Raw genomic sequence first — 15,735 nt, 5'->3', positions numbered from 1 at the left:
CCCTTGCACCCCGGCCGGAGTAAACATACAAACATACCTGCTGTGTAACTCTACTCCAGTTGTAGAGTCTGTTTCTATGAATCGCTGCCTGCACCGAAGCAGCGGTGACAGGTGACCGTGCCGGAGGGTCCTCATGGCTCTGCAGGGCTGGACCGCGTCCCCCCCCCTGCAGTCTGGACGCATGTACCTGAGGGGACACACCTCATGGGGCCACCTGGGCTCTGGGTCAGGGACATGGTGGCGGTGGCACCCCCACTGTCTGCACTGGAGGTGGCAGAGAAGACGCCAGCGCTTGGGGACAGGGGAGCCTCTCCCGGCACCCCCGGCCGGGCCAGTTCAGGAAGCCAAGCGGGGTCGACTGGGGGGGTGGCAGGTGGACCCTGTCCCTGGGCTGGGGGATGTTGGCTCTGCCCCACGCGGGGACACAAACAGCAGACGGGGAGAGGTCACAGCTCTGCTTTACCATGGGGTAGCCCTGGGGTCAGGCAGCAAGGCATCTCCCCCCTGCCCCAGCGCAGCCCCCCAGCACGGGGCTGGACAGGGGGGGCACCCGTATAGACATCTGCGCGTCCTGTACATATATACACGCCAGCAGGGACCCCCGGCCCCGGCACTGCCCCGAGCGTGGGGGGGCAGCGAGGAGTGGGGCACCACGGGGCCAAGCGGGGAGCACAGCCAGGGGATGGGGGCGCAGTGGGGCAGCGCAGGGGGGTCCCCCAGCCTCTTGCTGGTCCCCAGCCCCCTGCGGGCCCCCAGCCTTGAATTAGCAGCTGTGGGGTGAGCTAATGGGAAAGGGGGGGTTTGGGGCACCGCACATGGCCTGGATCGCTGTGGGGGGATGCCGTGGGGCTGGACAGTAGCAAAGGGGAGGCTCTAGGGCTGGGCGGCAGTGGGGGGACGCTGTGGGGCTGGGCGGTCTTTGGGGGATACCGTGGGGCTGGAGGTCTATGGGGCGATGCCGTGGGGCCGGGGGGCCGTGGGGCGACGCTGTGGGTGCGGGTTCAGTCCGAGTAGATGATGAAGCCGGAGAAGGTGCTGTACTTGTTGTTGTTGCCGCCGTGGGCTTTGCCCCCGTCCAGCTTGATGAAGACCTCGTCCCCCGCGTCCAGGTGCAGGATGACGCTGTTGCTGGCGTAGTCGTAGTTCTGGTCGGCGTCCTGCGCGATGGCGCTGGCCCGCACCTGCGCAGGGGACACCCGCGTTACCCGGCTCAGGGCACGGCTCTGCCCCGGGTCCCACGGGACACCCGGGGTCCCGGCTCAGCCGCAGCCAGGGAGAGCGCCCGCCAGCTCCGGGGCAGCGTGGGGTGCCCTGACCCCCCCCACGGGTGACGCACCCCGGATGGAGGGGGCTGCCCCCAGCACCGCCCGGAGCCTCTCCCTGACCGGGCAGGCTCCGAGCTGGGGCCCTGGCGCTGGGTTTGGGGCCACAGGCCCAGGCTCGGGTGTGGCACCACGACTCGGAGGCGGGGCCCCAGCTCTGGGTCTGCACGGGGGGGACCCCGGCACGGACACGGAACCACGGCTCCGGACTGGGGTGCAGCACCACAGCTCAGGCACGGGACCCCGTCTTGGGTTTGGATGTGAGTCCACAGCTCTGACATGGGACCCCGACCCTGGGTTCGGATGCAGCACCACGGCTGAGACACGGGACCCCATCTCCGGGTTTGGATGTGGGACCCCGGCTCGGACACGGGACCCTGACCTAGTGCAGCTGCGGGACCGTGGCTCAGAGCTGGGACCCCGACTCTGGATTCGGACACAGGACCGTGGCTCAGATGTGGGACCCCGGCTCGGACACAGGACTGCGTCTCCAAGCCCAGCCCCGCCCCAACCAACCTGATTCTCCTGCACATCTTCCCATGAGCTCCCTGTGGACCATGAGCGTGTAGCGAGGCTGAGCTCAAATCCCCGCAAAACAAGCCTCGCTCTGCACCCTGATCCCAGCCTGCTGGGGGGCGGGATGCTCCCCCCGAGAAATATTTCCTCTGTGCCAGAGGACAAGGCCGGGAGGTGCCGGCAGAGCCGGAGGTGCCGTAACTGCCTGGCAAAGAAGCTCCGTGGCTGGAGCCTGCTGCCACTGCAGAATTATTTGGGTAATCAAATCTCCGCTGGCGCCTTGCCGGGAGATCGCGCAGCGCTGGGTGACAGCGACAAGCCGGCAGGTAAAATCCCAAATGAAATAAATGCAAAAGCGACGCGCTGGGGAGAAGATGCTCCTAATTACAACCGACAACAATGGGCTCTTAATTGGCTCACGCTGGGTGGGGAGGGTCCTCTCCTCATCTCCCCGAGCCGACAGGCAGCCTGCGATGGCGTGCTCAGACACTGTTAACTCTGGAACCTACCGATGTCCCAGCAGGTGGTCCCGTGCTCTCACCCACACAGCCGTATCCCTCGTGCCATCACCAACACTATCACCCTGTTAATATTCACCCTGTGTATAACCCGCCACCACGAGGGTCCCCATCCCTGGGGGAGGACACCCGGTGAATCTCAGGGGGTCACAGTGTCCCAGTCTCCGGGGGGTGTTGCCTCACAGAGGGTCATGCTGAGGAAGAGGAGGGAGGAAGAAGCAGGGGGGAGGGAGAACGAGGGGAAGCTTTTTGGCGCCGGGCTCTGCTGCCATCGTGTCCCTCCCCCTGCAGCCAGAGCCGCCCAGTGCCATCCATCTTCCCTCGTTAAGGAGCTGCCTCGTCACCACGTGCCCGCCAGCCCTTCGCGCTAACCAGGGAAGACAAATGGCAGCGCCAGGCTGGCCTGAGCCGCTCCCGGCACCACGGTGGCAGAGGAAGTGGGGGCTGCCACCAAGTCCCCCCCTCGGATGGTCTCATCCCCCTCGTGCTGCTCTGTGCCTCAGTTTCTCCGTGCCACAGCCCGGCGCAGCCCCGGGGGGTGGGAACCATGGGGGGGACATGGCCCCCAGCCCCCGCCGCTGGCTCTGCTGCAGCCGCTGTCACTGACCCCGGTGACACTGCTGGGGGGTGTCACCAGCCCTGGGGCCACTGGGATGGTCCCCGACGTGGCCGGCTGCGCCCCAGGGCCCTGGGCTGGCAGGGGGACGGGGGGCAGCGGGGCTGAGCTGCTCGCGGTGACGCTCGGTGCCTCGGGGACACCATGTGCCCCACGTGCCACGGCCACCGTGGCCCAGGACCCCAATGTGTGGCTGTGGGCGCTCCCCAGCACCCCCAAGTGTAGTGGCGGGCGCCCCCCAGCACCCCCAGACATATGCCGGGTGCCCTCCCAGCACCCCCAGGCGCAGCAGTGGGTGCCTCCCTTCGGACCCCTCTGGGCATGGCGGTGGGTGCCCCCCAGCACCCTTGGGGGCAGTAGCAGGTGGCCCCCTGGGCCCCCAGGCACAACACTGGGTGCCCCCAGAATCCCCCCCCAGCAAGGGGGTCCCCCCTGGGGACTGTCCCCAGGCCCCCAACCACAGGGACCCCCCCGGGGCTGTGCCCCTCCCCAGGCCTTTGGCTACACGAGGCAGCCGGGGCCACAGTCACCCCCACCACGGGGACCCCAGAACCGCCCCGTTCCGACCCCGTCCGTCCGTCCGTCCAACCGTCCAGCACCCGCCCCCACCCCGCTGCCCCACTCGCCTGTCTATGGGCTAATACAAATAAGAATAATTAATGCTAATTAACCACCAGGAGCAGCTCCCTTCCAGCGCCGGGGCTCCCCTGGCTCTCATTAACTCCAGCCCCGATGCAGGGTGAGGGGCTGTGCCCAGAACCAGCAGCGCCCAGAGGAAAGTGGGGGGGTCAGACAGACACCCCCGAGTTATAATTCCCTAGGAGGAGGCTGGCATCGACCCCTGTCTACCAGGAAACACCCCGGCAACCCCCGACCCCCCAGCTTTGCCAGGGATGGAGCATTTTTGGTAACAAATCCCTAATTAACCCAATTTTCTCATTTTTGGGGGTATTTTTGGGGTACCTTTTTGAAACTCTCCCGCTGGAGCCAGCCCGCTGAAACGCTCCCCTGCCTCCCGAGCCGCTTCTTTATAAATATTGGAGTGGCGATACCTCGTTAGTAATTAACAACCAGTTAATTAAGCTGCATCGCGCGCCCGACCAAGTGCAGTTCCTCTTGTCGAGGGGCTCCGTAGCTTCTGGAAATTCATCCAGGAGCGTCCGGGTGCATCAATCCCCCACCAGGCTGGGGGGGTCAGAGCTCAGTGGAGGGCAGGAGAAGGCAGGAAGGTTTGGGGGTGTCCCCAAAAATACTTTTGTGGAGGAATAAGGGGTTGAGGTGTTTTTTTGGGGATGCTCAGTCTGGAGTTACACAGATGCTGCTTGGGAGAAAGAGCCAGGGGTGCCAAGCGTCGCCAGGACCCTCCAAAATTTGGGACTGGAGTGGGGGACACACAAAAAAAAAAAAAAAAAAAAAAAAATTAAACTGTTTGGATGGAGAAAAAAAGCTGAGCGGCTTCTGCCTCTGCTGCCCTCCCGACTCAGGGGTTTTAAGAGCCGAGGGGTGAAGTGCTGTGGCTATGACAGGGCTCCCAATTCCCCACACCCCCCCCCAGCTGTTTTTGGGGGTTGATAACGCAAGTTTGGGTTCATTTGGTGTCGTACATCCTCAGGATAAGGATGCACCACAGGGCTGGATGCCGGGAGAAGACGGGAAGTGGGAGCGGGGTGGGATGAATCCCGGTGAGGATGCCGGTTGTGGTGACACCCAAGGGAACTGAGCTCAGGTGACGTTTTGGGGGTCACGACCACATCTTGGGCCTCAGGTCATGGCTGGGGGGACACAGTGTGAGAAAGGGGCAGCGCTATGGACATCACCCGAAAACAGCGGGGATGGAGGGTCTCGGGATTGGGAGGATTTTCAGATGGACGGGGTCTGGGGGGGATGCCGGAGTGGGGCGGGGGACAGGGACGGAGCCAGCCTCGGGGTGTCCCCCCATGGTGTCCCCTCGCAGCCCGGACGGGATGAGGACATGTCTCCTCACCCAGCGGCAGCAGGACTGGCTCTGGGCCGGGGGGGCTGCACCCCACAATTGGGGCAGAAGCTGCCCCCTCCAGGGACTGTCCCCTGTGGAGGAGCCTTGTCCCCGCCGGGGAGGGCAGGACACCCTGGGGACACTGTGGGGACACCCCAAGGCACCCCAGAGGCATGACAGGGCACGTCTGTGGGGCCAAGGAAAGGACCAAGGGGACCCTTGGGGACATGGCAGGGCAGCCTGGCTGTGGTGGCAGCGTGTGCCCCCAGTGCTGGGAGAGGGACGGGGTACCCGGGGGAGCATCTCTGGGCACGGGAGCAAGATGGGGCACCCCGGGGGTGCACCCGGAGCCCAAAACTGCTACTGGAGGAAGGATGGGGCACCCCTGGGGTGCATCTTTGGGGCTGGGAGTTGGATGGGGCACCCCGGGAACACACTCAGGGCCCATCATCGCTACTGGGAAAAACACAGAGCCTCTTGGGGGCAAATCTCCAGGGCTGGCAGAAGGATGGGCCATGCCGTGGATGCATCTCTGGAGCTGGGAGCAGGACAGGGCACCCTGGGGATGCACCCAGCGCCCATCACTGCCACTGGAGAAGGATGTGGCACCCTGGGGTGCATCCCTGGGGCTGGGAAAAGGACGGGGCTCCCCGGGGGAAGCACCCAGAGCTCATCGTCAGCACTGGGAGAAGGATGTGACATACTGAGGGTTCACCTCTGGGGCCAGGAGAAGGATGGAGCACCCAGGGGGTGCATCCCTGGGGCTGGGAAAAGGACGGGGCACCCTGAGGAAGCACCCAGCGCCCTTCTCCGGTGCTGGGGGGGCAGTGACATCTCCCGTCCCCGCGGGGGGGCTGGTAGTTAGGATGGCCAGCCCTTACCTGGCCGTTCTTGCAGAGGTCGGCCCACATGCTGGTGCCGTCGCCGCCGCGCATGAGGACGTGGTAGGTGAAGAAGCAGGTGCCGGGGATGGCGCAGGTGAACTTGCCGGAGGCAGCGTCGTAGCTGTTGCCCAGGTTGGTGACCACGTCGTCGAACTTGAGGACCTCGTAGCCCTCGTGGGGGTTCTTGAGGCCGGCGTAGAATGCGACGCGCGGCACCGTGCTGTAGTTTGCCGCACTCACGGCACCCGTAGCCCCTGGTCCCGGTAATCCCGATGGTCCTGGTCGTCCCACTTCACCCCGTGCCCCCACCGGTCCCGGTGGTCCCGGTTCTCCCGGTGGTCCCGGCGGCCCCGGTTTCCCCGGTCGCCCCGGCTTGCCCTGGGGACCCTGCACCAGGGTGGAAGGCGGCGGGAGAGGTCCGCGTTCGGCCGGTTGCGGAGCGGGTGCGGCGGCGGGGCCGTAGGGCTCGCAGACCATCCGGCATGTCCCCAGCATCTCGTAGCGTCCGTCGGTACCGGCGGAGCTCACCAGCACCGGGATGAGCACCACCAGCACCAGCACCATCACCACCCCCGCCGCGGCCGCCAGTAAAGTTTTGCGGCCCAGGCTGAGCCGCCGCCCGGCCGGGGCGCGTTGTCGGCCGGGGGCGGGAATGGTGGCGGTGGGGGGGAGCAGGGCGGCGGCGACGCGGGGGGGCTCGGGGGTGGCGGCGGCGGTGGCCGCTCCGCTGCGCTCCGCTGGCTCCGGTGCGCCCCGCGCCCGCCCAGGCCACGCCCACTGTCACCGGGCCACGCCCCCTCCCGCCCCGACCGCGCCCCCCGTCACGCCCCGTCCCGCCCCGGACACGCCCACGCCCCGCGCGGGGACACGCCCCCTCTGCCGCGCCCCCCGCCCCCCCGCAGCCACTCGCGCCCGCACCCGCCCGTGACCCGGGGTCTCCGTGGGGCCCCGGTCCCCCCGCCCCCGGCTGCCCCCCTGAACCCCCCCACCGCTGGGGACCCCTCCGTGGCCCCGTCCCGTCCCCCCCCCCGACCCGCGTGGGCCGTCCCCGCGCGGTCACCCCGAGCCACGCCCTGTCCCCACGGGCCCAAGCGGTGCCACCCCCGGCCCCGAGCAGCCGCCGGCCCCGCACCCACGGGGGCCGGAGCTCCGTCACCTCCGAGCCCGGCAGCCGGCGGCTGGGGACACCCTTGGGACCCATCACCTGTGTCCCCACGGGGGACAGTCCCCAGAGCACACCCAGGGCCCTTCCCTCCCACCCGCCTCAGTTTCCCCGCCCGGAGGGTCGGGCTCTGCGGGCGCCCACGCCTCGGGACAGCCCGGGTGACACTCGCGTGGCCAAGCACCCACCCCCCAGGAGCACCCATCGGGGTCAACCGCGGGGTTGCAGGACAGGATGTCACCGCCGGTGGCAAAGGCCATGGTGACAATGGGGCACCCACGGGTGCCACCGCGGGGACGGCCGGGCCACGCTAAGGGGTGACAGCCACACAAAAGAGCCGTCCCCGGGGGGCTGAGCACCGGCGGGCTCGTGACACGGGGACACACGGCTGCGCCCGCTCCGCCGCCTGCCATCTCCATCAGCCTCGGCGGGGACAGCAGGACGCGATGGCAAGTGACAGCCGCCGCCAGCGCCGGGGGTGAGCGAAGGACACAGGGACGGGAGGGGGACACGTGGGGGGACAGGGTGGGACACACACACACACACACACACACACACACACACGCACACACGCAGCCGGGGCTTTGGTGGCCCCAGGTGACAACACCAAGGTGGTGTCAACCCTGGTGGCACTTATGGGGTCCATGAGGTCATCACCCAACCCCCCAATCCCACCCTGGGGGCACGTCCCCTTCCTGTGTCACACCCGCGCGGTGTCTCCAGACTCCAGGGGACAAGCGGGGCACAGACCCCAGCCCGCCAACCCAAAAGGGGGGGGACCAAGGGGACACTTGGCAGCCCATCGATCACCCCTGCATCCCACCCCAGCTCCCGCAGAGCCTTTAATTTAATCAGTGTGCAAAAATCAATTAGCCAGCTTTAAGGAGGCAATTATTCCCGGGCCTTAACGAGGCTTGGGGGGGGGAGAGTATTTTGGGGTGGGAGTGCTGTCAGCCCCGTGACCCCCCCCAAGCTGTCCTGTCATGTCATTGGCTCCTTCCTGGTTCTTCTCTCCATCGTGTGCGTGTCCCCCCCCGACTCCTCGTTATCTTTCTTTTTTAACGAGAGCCTAAAAATACGCCTCGCCGAGGTCACGGGCTGCGTGAGTCACCCGCCAGCGCTGCGCTGCGGTGCCCGGGGTGGGCAAGGGGCTCTGCGTGGGGACGGGGTGGCTGTGGCAGGACACAGGGGGGACACAGGCGCGCCCGGGTTGCATCAGGGCACTCGTGTCACCGGGAGGGTGAGGGGACATCCTCGGCGCTGGCCACAGTGTCCTCGAGTGATGGGACCACAGCCCCAGGCCACCCCATTGCCACAGGTCATTGTGTCCCCACAGCACGGCCAGCGGCCAGGAACATCTCACCACCCGGGGCCAGCACGTCGCCACGGCACGGCCAGCGGACCGGAACATCTCACCACCCTGGGCCACCACGTCGCCACGGCACGGCCAGCGGACCGGAACATCTCACCACCCTGGGCCAGCACGTCGCCACGGCACGGCCAGCGGACCGGAACATGTCACCACCCTGGGCCAGCACGTTGCCACGGCACGGCCAGCGGACCGGAACATCTCACCACCCTGGGCCACCACGTCGCCACGGCACGGCCAGCGGACCGGAACATCTCACCACCCTGGGCCACCACGTCGCCACGGCACGGCCAGCGGACCGGAACATGTCACCACCCGGGGCCACCACGTCGCCACGGCACGGCCAGCGGACCGGAACATCTCACCACCCTGGGCCAGCACGTCGCCACGGCACGGCCAGCGGACCGGAACATCTCACCACCCTGGGCCAGCACGTCGCCACGGCACGGCCAGCGGACCGGAACATCTCACCACCCGGGGCCACCACGTCGCCACGGCACGGCCAGCGGACCGGAACATCTCACCACCCTGGGCCACCACGTCGCCACGGCACGGCCAGCGGACCGGAACATCTCACCACCCTGGGCCAGCACGTCGCCACGGCACGGCCAGCGGACCGGAACATCTCACCACCCTGGGCCACCACCTCCCCATGGTACGGCCACCAGCCCAGGTCACCTTCCCCCCCCCCCAAGCCATCATGTCCCAGTCCCAGGCCACCTTACTGCCACAGTCCACTGTGTACCAATGACAGGTCCACCACCCCAGGCTACCACGTCCCCGGCCATGTCCCTACAGCCTGGCTACAGAGCCGTGATGGCTTCACCACCACCCTGGGGCAGCAGCACCCTATGGATGGGGACAACACCCCCAGGTGACCCTGGCTGGAGGCCCCAAGGCGGTCCCTGTCCCTGTCCCCAACCCCAGTAGAGGGAGGGGGTGCAGCGCAGCCCCCCAAGCCGGCTCTGAGCCAGCTCTGTCCACCTGGGGACAGACAACTGATGGCAAATCTGCAAAGGGCCACATTTGTGATAGCGGGAGGGGGACAAGGGACACAGCTTGGAGGTGACAGCAGTGGCTGCAGTGGCAGCGGGGGCTGCAGTGGCTGCGGCTGCGGCGGCGGCTCTGCTCGACGCCAGCCGCTGTTGTTCCTCTGCAAAGGTTGAGCAAACAGCAGCGCTCACAGAATCGATGCGCAGCCGAGCCCCCGGCTGTTTGCTCTGGCAGTGTGACGCGGGGAGGTGAGTGGGCGATGCCGGGGGGCCCTGATCGATGCTGCGGGGCACAGGTTCAGCCTGGGGGGTGGATGTTCCCCCCCTCCCTGCCTGCTGCTCACTGGGGAGCTCATTAAGGGGATTTGGGAAAGGGTGAGGGCAGCCAGGCCAGGCCAGGGGCTTTCGTAGGGCTCAGCGCTGCTCCGTGCCTCAGTTTCCCATCCCAACACTGTGGCAGGGCGGGACCTGCTCTGCAGCTGCGCCACAGATGCTGCCCGTAGGACCACGCATCGCTGGGGGGGACATGGTGTCTTGGGGACACTGTGCCCGGGTGGCACCCTGGCACCTGCTGCCCAGCCCCTGCTGAGCAACAGTAATTAGGACTCAGAGCCTGAAATAACTAACGAACCCGACGTTGGCCCACACGGACGAGCTTAGGGAGGGAGCTGGTGTTGGCAAGCTGTCCCTGATGATTTTGGGTGCTGTCCTGCAAAATCATGCCGTGTCCTCAGGGTGGGGCCCAGGAGGGGCTGTGGGAGGGAGACACCCAGCTGTGGGCAGTGAGGGCAGGGCTGGGCCCTCAGCCCCTGGCCGGGGTGGGCAGGACCCCCCAGGGCAATGGGAGCCTGGGCTGCACAGGCTGGGGCATTGCTGGGAAGGCGGCCAGGTCCGCTGAGCTCCCACCTGGGGCTTCCCCTGCTGGTTCCCACTGCCTTGATGGCATCCACCCATCATTCCATCCATCCTTCCATCCATCCATCCATCCATCCATCCACCCATCATTCCATCCATCCATCCATCCATCCATCCATCCATCCTTCCATCCATCCATCCTTCCTTCCATCCATCCATCCTTCCATCCATTCCTGCATCCAGTAGCCCCCCCCGGCAGGACCCGGTGGCCCCTCCTGTGCAGGCTGTGCCCCGCTCTCAAGGGAGGACACCAGCCCCTCCAGCCACACAGCCTCCAGCCCCGCGTCCCCTCCATCCCTGAGACAGGGCACCACGGCCGCCTCGCCAGGAGGCAGATCATTAAAAGGAGGCATTCCCAAGGAGTTTTCCAGGCTGTTTGTGCCCGGGGAGAGGTGGCGCCAGCACAGGTCAGCGCGGCCCCGTGGACCCATCCTGAGGTGGAGATGGTCCCGGCAGGAGCCAACACCTGCCTCTTGGTGCCAGGCTGGGGAGAAAAGGGGTCAAACCCTCCAGGGCTGGAGGTGCCTCTGGCCAGGGCTGGGCTGGGAGGTGTCCGGTGCCCCGCTTGCTGTGATGAGTGTGTCAGGGCTCAGCGGGGTGGCAGGGACGTGCCACTCAACACCCAGCCCAGGAGATGAGGGACACCTGGGGACAGGGCTGCAGGACAGAGGCAAGGGCGAGGCGGGTCCCAGCACCCGCCACAACAGGGGCAGATGGTGCTCCTGGTTGGCTGCCTGCCCACTGGCTGGTTGGCTGGCTGGCTCTTTGGGTAGCTGGCTGGTGGCCAGATGGCTAGCTGGCTGGTTGGACACATGGATAGCTCATTGGCCAGTCGGCCAGTTGCCTGCCTGGCTAGCCACATAGCTAGATGGCTAGTTGGATGCTTGGGCAGCTCCTCGGCCAGTTGCCTGCCTGGCTAGCTGCACAGCTAGATGGCTGGTTGGCTGGCTGGCAGGTAGATGACTGGTCAGCTGCTTGGCTGACTGGCTGGCCAACCAGCTGGTTGGCTGGTTGGTAGAAGGCTAGGTGGTGGGTTGACTGACTGGCTGGCTGGTTGGTTGGCTAGCTGGCCAGCTGTCTGGTTGATTGCCTGGCTGGCTTGTTAGCTAGATGGCTGGCTGGCTGGCCAGTTGACCAACAGGCTGTTTGGCTAGCTGGTTGATTGGCTGGCCAGTTGACCAGTTGGCTGGTGGAGGGCCAGTTGACCCAGGGGGTTTGCTGGCTGGCCAGCAGCAGGCTGATTGGCTAGCTGGCCAGCTGGGTTAGACCTGGCCTCGGGGACAGGGACATGCCAGCACCCCCAGCCCAACGGCAGGCACCATCCCTTGCCCAGTGAGGGGAGCCCAGCTGCAGGCAGGGTGACAAGGTGGGGGCGGCACATCCCCCCCGTCCCTGTCCCCATCACGCTGCCTCTCATTACGGACACGGCAGGGCCGCCACCCTCCCGCCGTGCAGCAATTAAGGGCTGCCAACACGGCTACTTAATTAGAGCTGGGCTGATGGGGTGGGCTGGTGAGTGATGGGAAGTGGCTGCTCGCCTGGCAGCCGGGTCCAGCCATGGGGCCACTGGACAGAGGGGACAGGCTCGGGGACGTGGGGTGGGGATTAGCGGGCACTTGGGCTGCTGGGACCTGCGGGGCTGTCCCCAGGGCGCCCCACGGCTGGCAGGGATGGCGTGTGACACAGCTGGGGGATGCGCAGTGACACTGGGTGACAACCCACGGGATGTGCAGGGGGTGGCACTGGGGTGTACCCTGTGCAGTGACAGTGTGTGACACCCCAGGCCATGCCGTGACAATAACACCCGGTGACACCCCGTGGGCCACGCGGCGACAGCGACACTGGGTGATACGCTGCGGGACAGCAGTGACAGTGACGCTGCGTGACACCCCGTGGGCCATGCAGTGACACAGCGCTGTGTGACATCCCGTGCACCAGGCACTGATGGTGACTCTGTATGACAACCCACGGGAGCTGCAGTGACACTGTGTGGCACCCAGCGGCCCCGCGGTGACAATGACACCCTGTGCACTGCGCGGTGACAGTGACACCGTGTGACACCCCAGGGAGCAACAGTGACACTGTGTGATACCGCAGGGCTGCGCAGCAGCACCAGGTGACACGAATGGGACTGTGCAGCCATGATGACATGGTGTGACACCCCAGGGGCCGTGCAGTGACAGTGACACCGTGCCACACCCCAGGGACCGTGCAGGGACAGGAACACCTGTGACACCAGGGGCCATGCAGGTCCCTGCTGGGGGTCCCTCCCTCGTGGGTATTGGGGCCCCCACCCAGCCCATACCTGGGGACAGTCCCCACTGCGGATGTCACCCTGTGCCTGCGGAGGGAGGACCTGCCAGGTCCAGGACACCTGCACCCCCCCACCTGCCCGGTGGGTGCCCCGTGATGGGTGCTGGGGAGGGGGTGCACCAGGGAAGGGGTGCTCTGGGGAGGGGGTGCCCAGGAGAAGGTGTACACTGAGGAGGGGGTGCTCCAGGGAAGGGGTGCACAGGAAAAGGGGTGCACTGGAGAAGAGGGTGCTCTGGGGTGGGGGGGTGCTCCGGGAAGGGGGTGCACCAGAAAAGGGGTGCTCCAGGGAGGGGGTGCACTGGGGAGAGGGTGCACCAGGAGGGAGTGCTCTGTGGAAGGGGGTGCACCGGTGAAGGGGTTATTCTGGGGAGGGGGGGCACCAGGAAAGGGGGGCTCTGAGGAAGGGTGTGCTTCAAGGAAGGAGGTGCTCTGGGAAGGGGGTGCTGCAGGGTCAGGGTGCAGCAGGACAGGGTGCTCCAGGAGTGGGGTGCTCCATGGAAGGGCTTCACTGGGGAAGGGATGCCCTAGGGAAGGGGTGCTCCAGGAATGGGGTGCGCAGGAGAAAGGGTGAGCTGGGGAGGGGATGCACAGGAGAGGAGCAGCCGTCTGTCACGAGCCCCCAGCAGCCGCAGCGGAATTGATCCGGCCGCCAATTTGCAGCAGTTAAATATTTGGGTTGCGCGCGGCCGGGCCGGCTCCTGCTCAAACAGCCCTCGGTGAGAGGAGACGGATGGGCCACGGCGAGCCGCTGCTCCAGACACGGCCCGATCGATGGCGGGAGGCGCAGCGAGAAGGGGCGGCCTCAGCACATGGGGCTGGGGGGATGCAGCGGCGATAGGGGATGCGGCACAGAGCCCTCGGGCCTCCGCTGGCACCCGCGGGCCACTTGGAGCCCATGTGGCGGCAGCATCCGTGTCACAAGTGCAGGGGTCTCAGCCAGGGGGTCCCTGCTGGGGCCGGACAGGCGCTGCCCTTCAGGCCCCCTCCACGGCCATCGATTGAGCTATCGAGGCCACCCAGCAGCCTGCGGAGCAGAGCCATCAGGCACCCGCTGGGTACAGCTGCGGGCTGAGCCAGGTGGCCACCGGCATGGACACAGCGGGTCCTGCCAGCGGGTCCCCAAGGGGGGTTGGCTGGGGACTGCCCGGGAGCGGGACCCAGGCAGGTCTGCAGGTGCCATGGCCAGGTACCAGGGGGCACCCACGGGAGGCACTTGGTGGCCAAGCACCAGGCTGAGGAGCCTTTCCCGGGTGGGTGCCAACACCCAGGCACGCAGCCCACCCATGGGCTCACCCCCAGCTCAGCCCAGGACACTGGGCACCCCCAAACCAGGCACCCCAAGGCCACACCGGCCCCACGGCCAGAGCTGTGGGGAGCCCTGCGCCTCGCCACCCCCCTGAAATCACTCACCCCCCGGGCCCTGCTAAACTCGTTAGTGGCCGGCAAACGTCAGCAGGGCAGGAGCAAAGCGCCAAATGTGATTACAGCGCCCGTCTCACTTTCTCCTTCCCCCCCCCGGCCTCATCGCAGCCCCATTTATCGCGGTGGCGAGCCAGGAGGGAGGAAGGCAATCAGCGCTTATCTCGGGCTGAGGCTGTCCTGCTCCAGCCCTGATTTATGGCTGGCTGCGAGGGGCTCCCGGCACCACCACCGCAATTAAGGGAGCATTAAAAAGCAGGGGAGGGAACCGGCAGAGGGCCGACACTCTGGCCTCCAGCCTCAGCTGGGACTCGGTCCCAAAAAACCTGCTATTTCTGTCCCTCTGGTACATACCTCTGCAGGCAGGCAGCTTGCTGGGAGAATTACGGCAGGGGTAAAAGTGCACTTGGAAGAGTTACTCTAGAAACCACATCCAAACGGGGTTTGAAAACACTTGTGCTGTCACAGGGCCTGTACAGATATAAGATCCACAGTTCAAGGTATAAATATTTAACAAGCTTGGGTTTGAACTGTACACAAGGGTAGAGAGTCCAGCCTGTTCCTGCAGATGTTACAGGCAGGAGCCAGAACCAGTTTTTCCCCAAATACACCATTTGTTGGTGTATTTGGTCTGTGCCAACTAAATCAAGCAGGGGGGAAAGCTGAAACATGAGCCACAGAGGCTAGTCAGGCTGGAAAACTCCAGTTATTCCTGCTGTGAGGAACGGTGCCCTGGGAGATGTAACCCAGAGCCATGAGGAAGTGGCTTTTAAAGACTGAGGTGCCCAAATTTTCCCTGTATCTTGACTCCTTCGGTTTCTGGGCACAGCACAAGTCAGTCGCCTCAAGCCACACACCCAGCGTGCCACGGGCCAAAAGGCATCCTCCAGCGCCATGCTACACACCCAGTCCTGCTCCTTGCTCCCATCCTTGACTCTGACGGGGCCTGGCACACTGACAGACTGGTGTTTGGCTTGAGGGGGCTGCAATGAGAAAAAAAAATAATCATAAAATACATCGCTAGCCTGGTGGGGAAAAACCCGCGAGCACAACTGCCACCATGCCCCAGCCCCCGGGCCCTTTGGCTGGTACCGGCTGTGCTGACAGTTCCTGCCGGGCTGGGCCCTGGCTGAGTAACGGCGCTTTCCTGGCGGTCCCGAGCCCAGGCCCGGCCGTGGCCACCCCGCGGCCTCCCCAAACCCGGCGGGTCCCCGTAGCTCCTGCCCAGGGCCTGGGACACGGTCAGGCCGGGCGGGTCAGGCCGGGCCACGCCGGGCGGCGGACCAGGGCCGGGCAGGCCCCGGAGGGACCCCCCGCACCGGGCCGGGCCTGGCCGCCGCCCGCGGGGTGCGAGGGCCGGAGCGGGTCCCCTCACGGGGCCCTCACCCACTCACCCGCCGACCGGCTTCAGCGCGGCGCAGGGTCCCGCGCGCCTATTGGCTGGTGGGAAGACGGGTCCCTCTCCCAGCCAACCGGCGCCGCCCTCCTTGGGCTCGCCCCGCCCCCTCGGGCAGGAAGCGGGTGGCGGCGCCGACACCGCGGTCCTGCAGGGGAACGGGCGACGGGGGAGACGGGCCGCGGCTCTCCGGCGCGGCGGGTGGCCCCGCGCGGCTGCCGCGGTGCGGCCGAGCCCTCCGGCCCCCGGAGCCCCGCCCCGGGGCGCCCCCAGAGCCCGACGGGAACTGTAGTCCCGGCCACGGCGCGGCCCGGCCCCCGCCTGCCCGCGCAGACTAC

At 66.5% G+C, this 15,735-nt stretch overlaps 1 protein-coding gene across 3 annotated transcripts; it reads right to left on the bottom strand.

Moving 5' to 3' along the window:
* Nucleotides 1-1,001: 1,001 nt before the first annotated feature.
* Nucleotides 1,002-15,677, bottom strand: LOC141970082 (C1q-related factor-like). Of its 3 annotated transcripts, XR_012635155.1 has the most exons (4): nt 15,396-15,677; nt 14,907-14,984; nt 14,356-14,472; nt 1,090-1,181 (listed from the first exon to the last, which is right to left on the bottom strand). XR_012635155.1 is itself a non-coding variant. In XM_074926432.1 (2 exons), exons 1-2 carry the CDS (start codon nt 6,393-6,395, stop codon nt 1,002-1,004), a joined length of 747 nt encoding a protein of 248 aa, XP_074782533.1. In that variant the 5' UTR covers nt 6,396-6,507. The 3 variants fall into 3 exon arrangements, 1 of the variants encoding a protein (XP_074782533.1); XR_012635154.1 differs by having other exon boundaries at nt 14,356-14,984; XM_074926432.1 differs by lacking the exons at nt 14,356-14,472; nt 14,907-14,984; nt 15,396-15,677 and adding an exon at nt 5,829-6,507 and having other exon boundaries at nt 1,002-1,181.
* Between the last annotated feature and the right edge of the window lie 58 nt (nt 15,678-15,735).

The sequence above is a fragment of the Athene noctua genome, chromosome 25, assembly GCF_965140245.1.
Source record: "Athene noctua chromosome 25, bAthNoc1.hap1.1, whole genome shotgun sequence".
NCBI classification, from domain to species: domain Eukaryota; kingdom Metazoa; phylum Chordata; class Aves; order Strigiformes; family Strigidae; genus Athene; species Athene noctua.
Note: the sequence above shows the minus strand (reverse complement) of the source record. Positions and strands in the feature narration are given on the sequence as shown.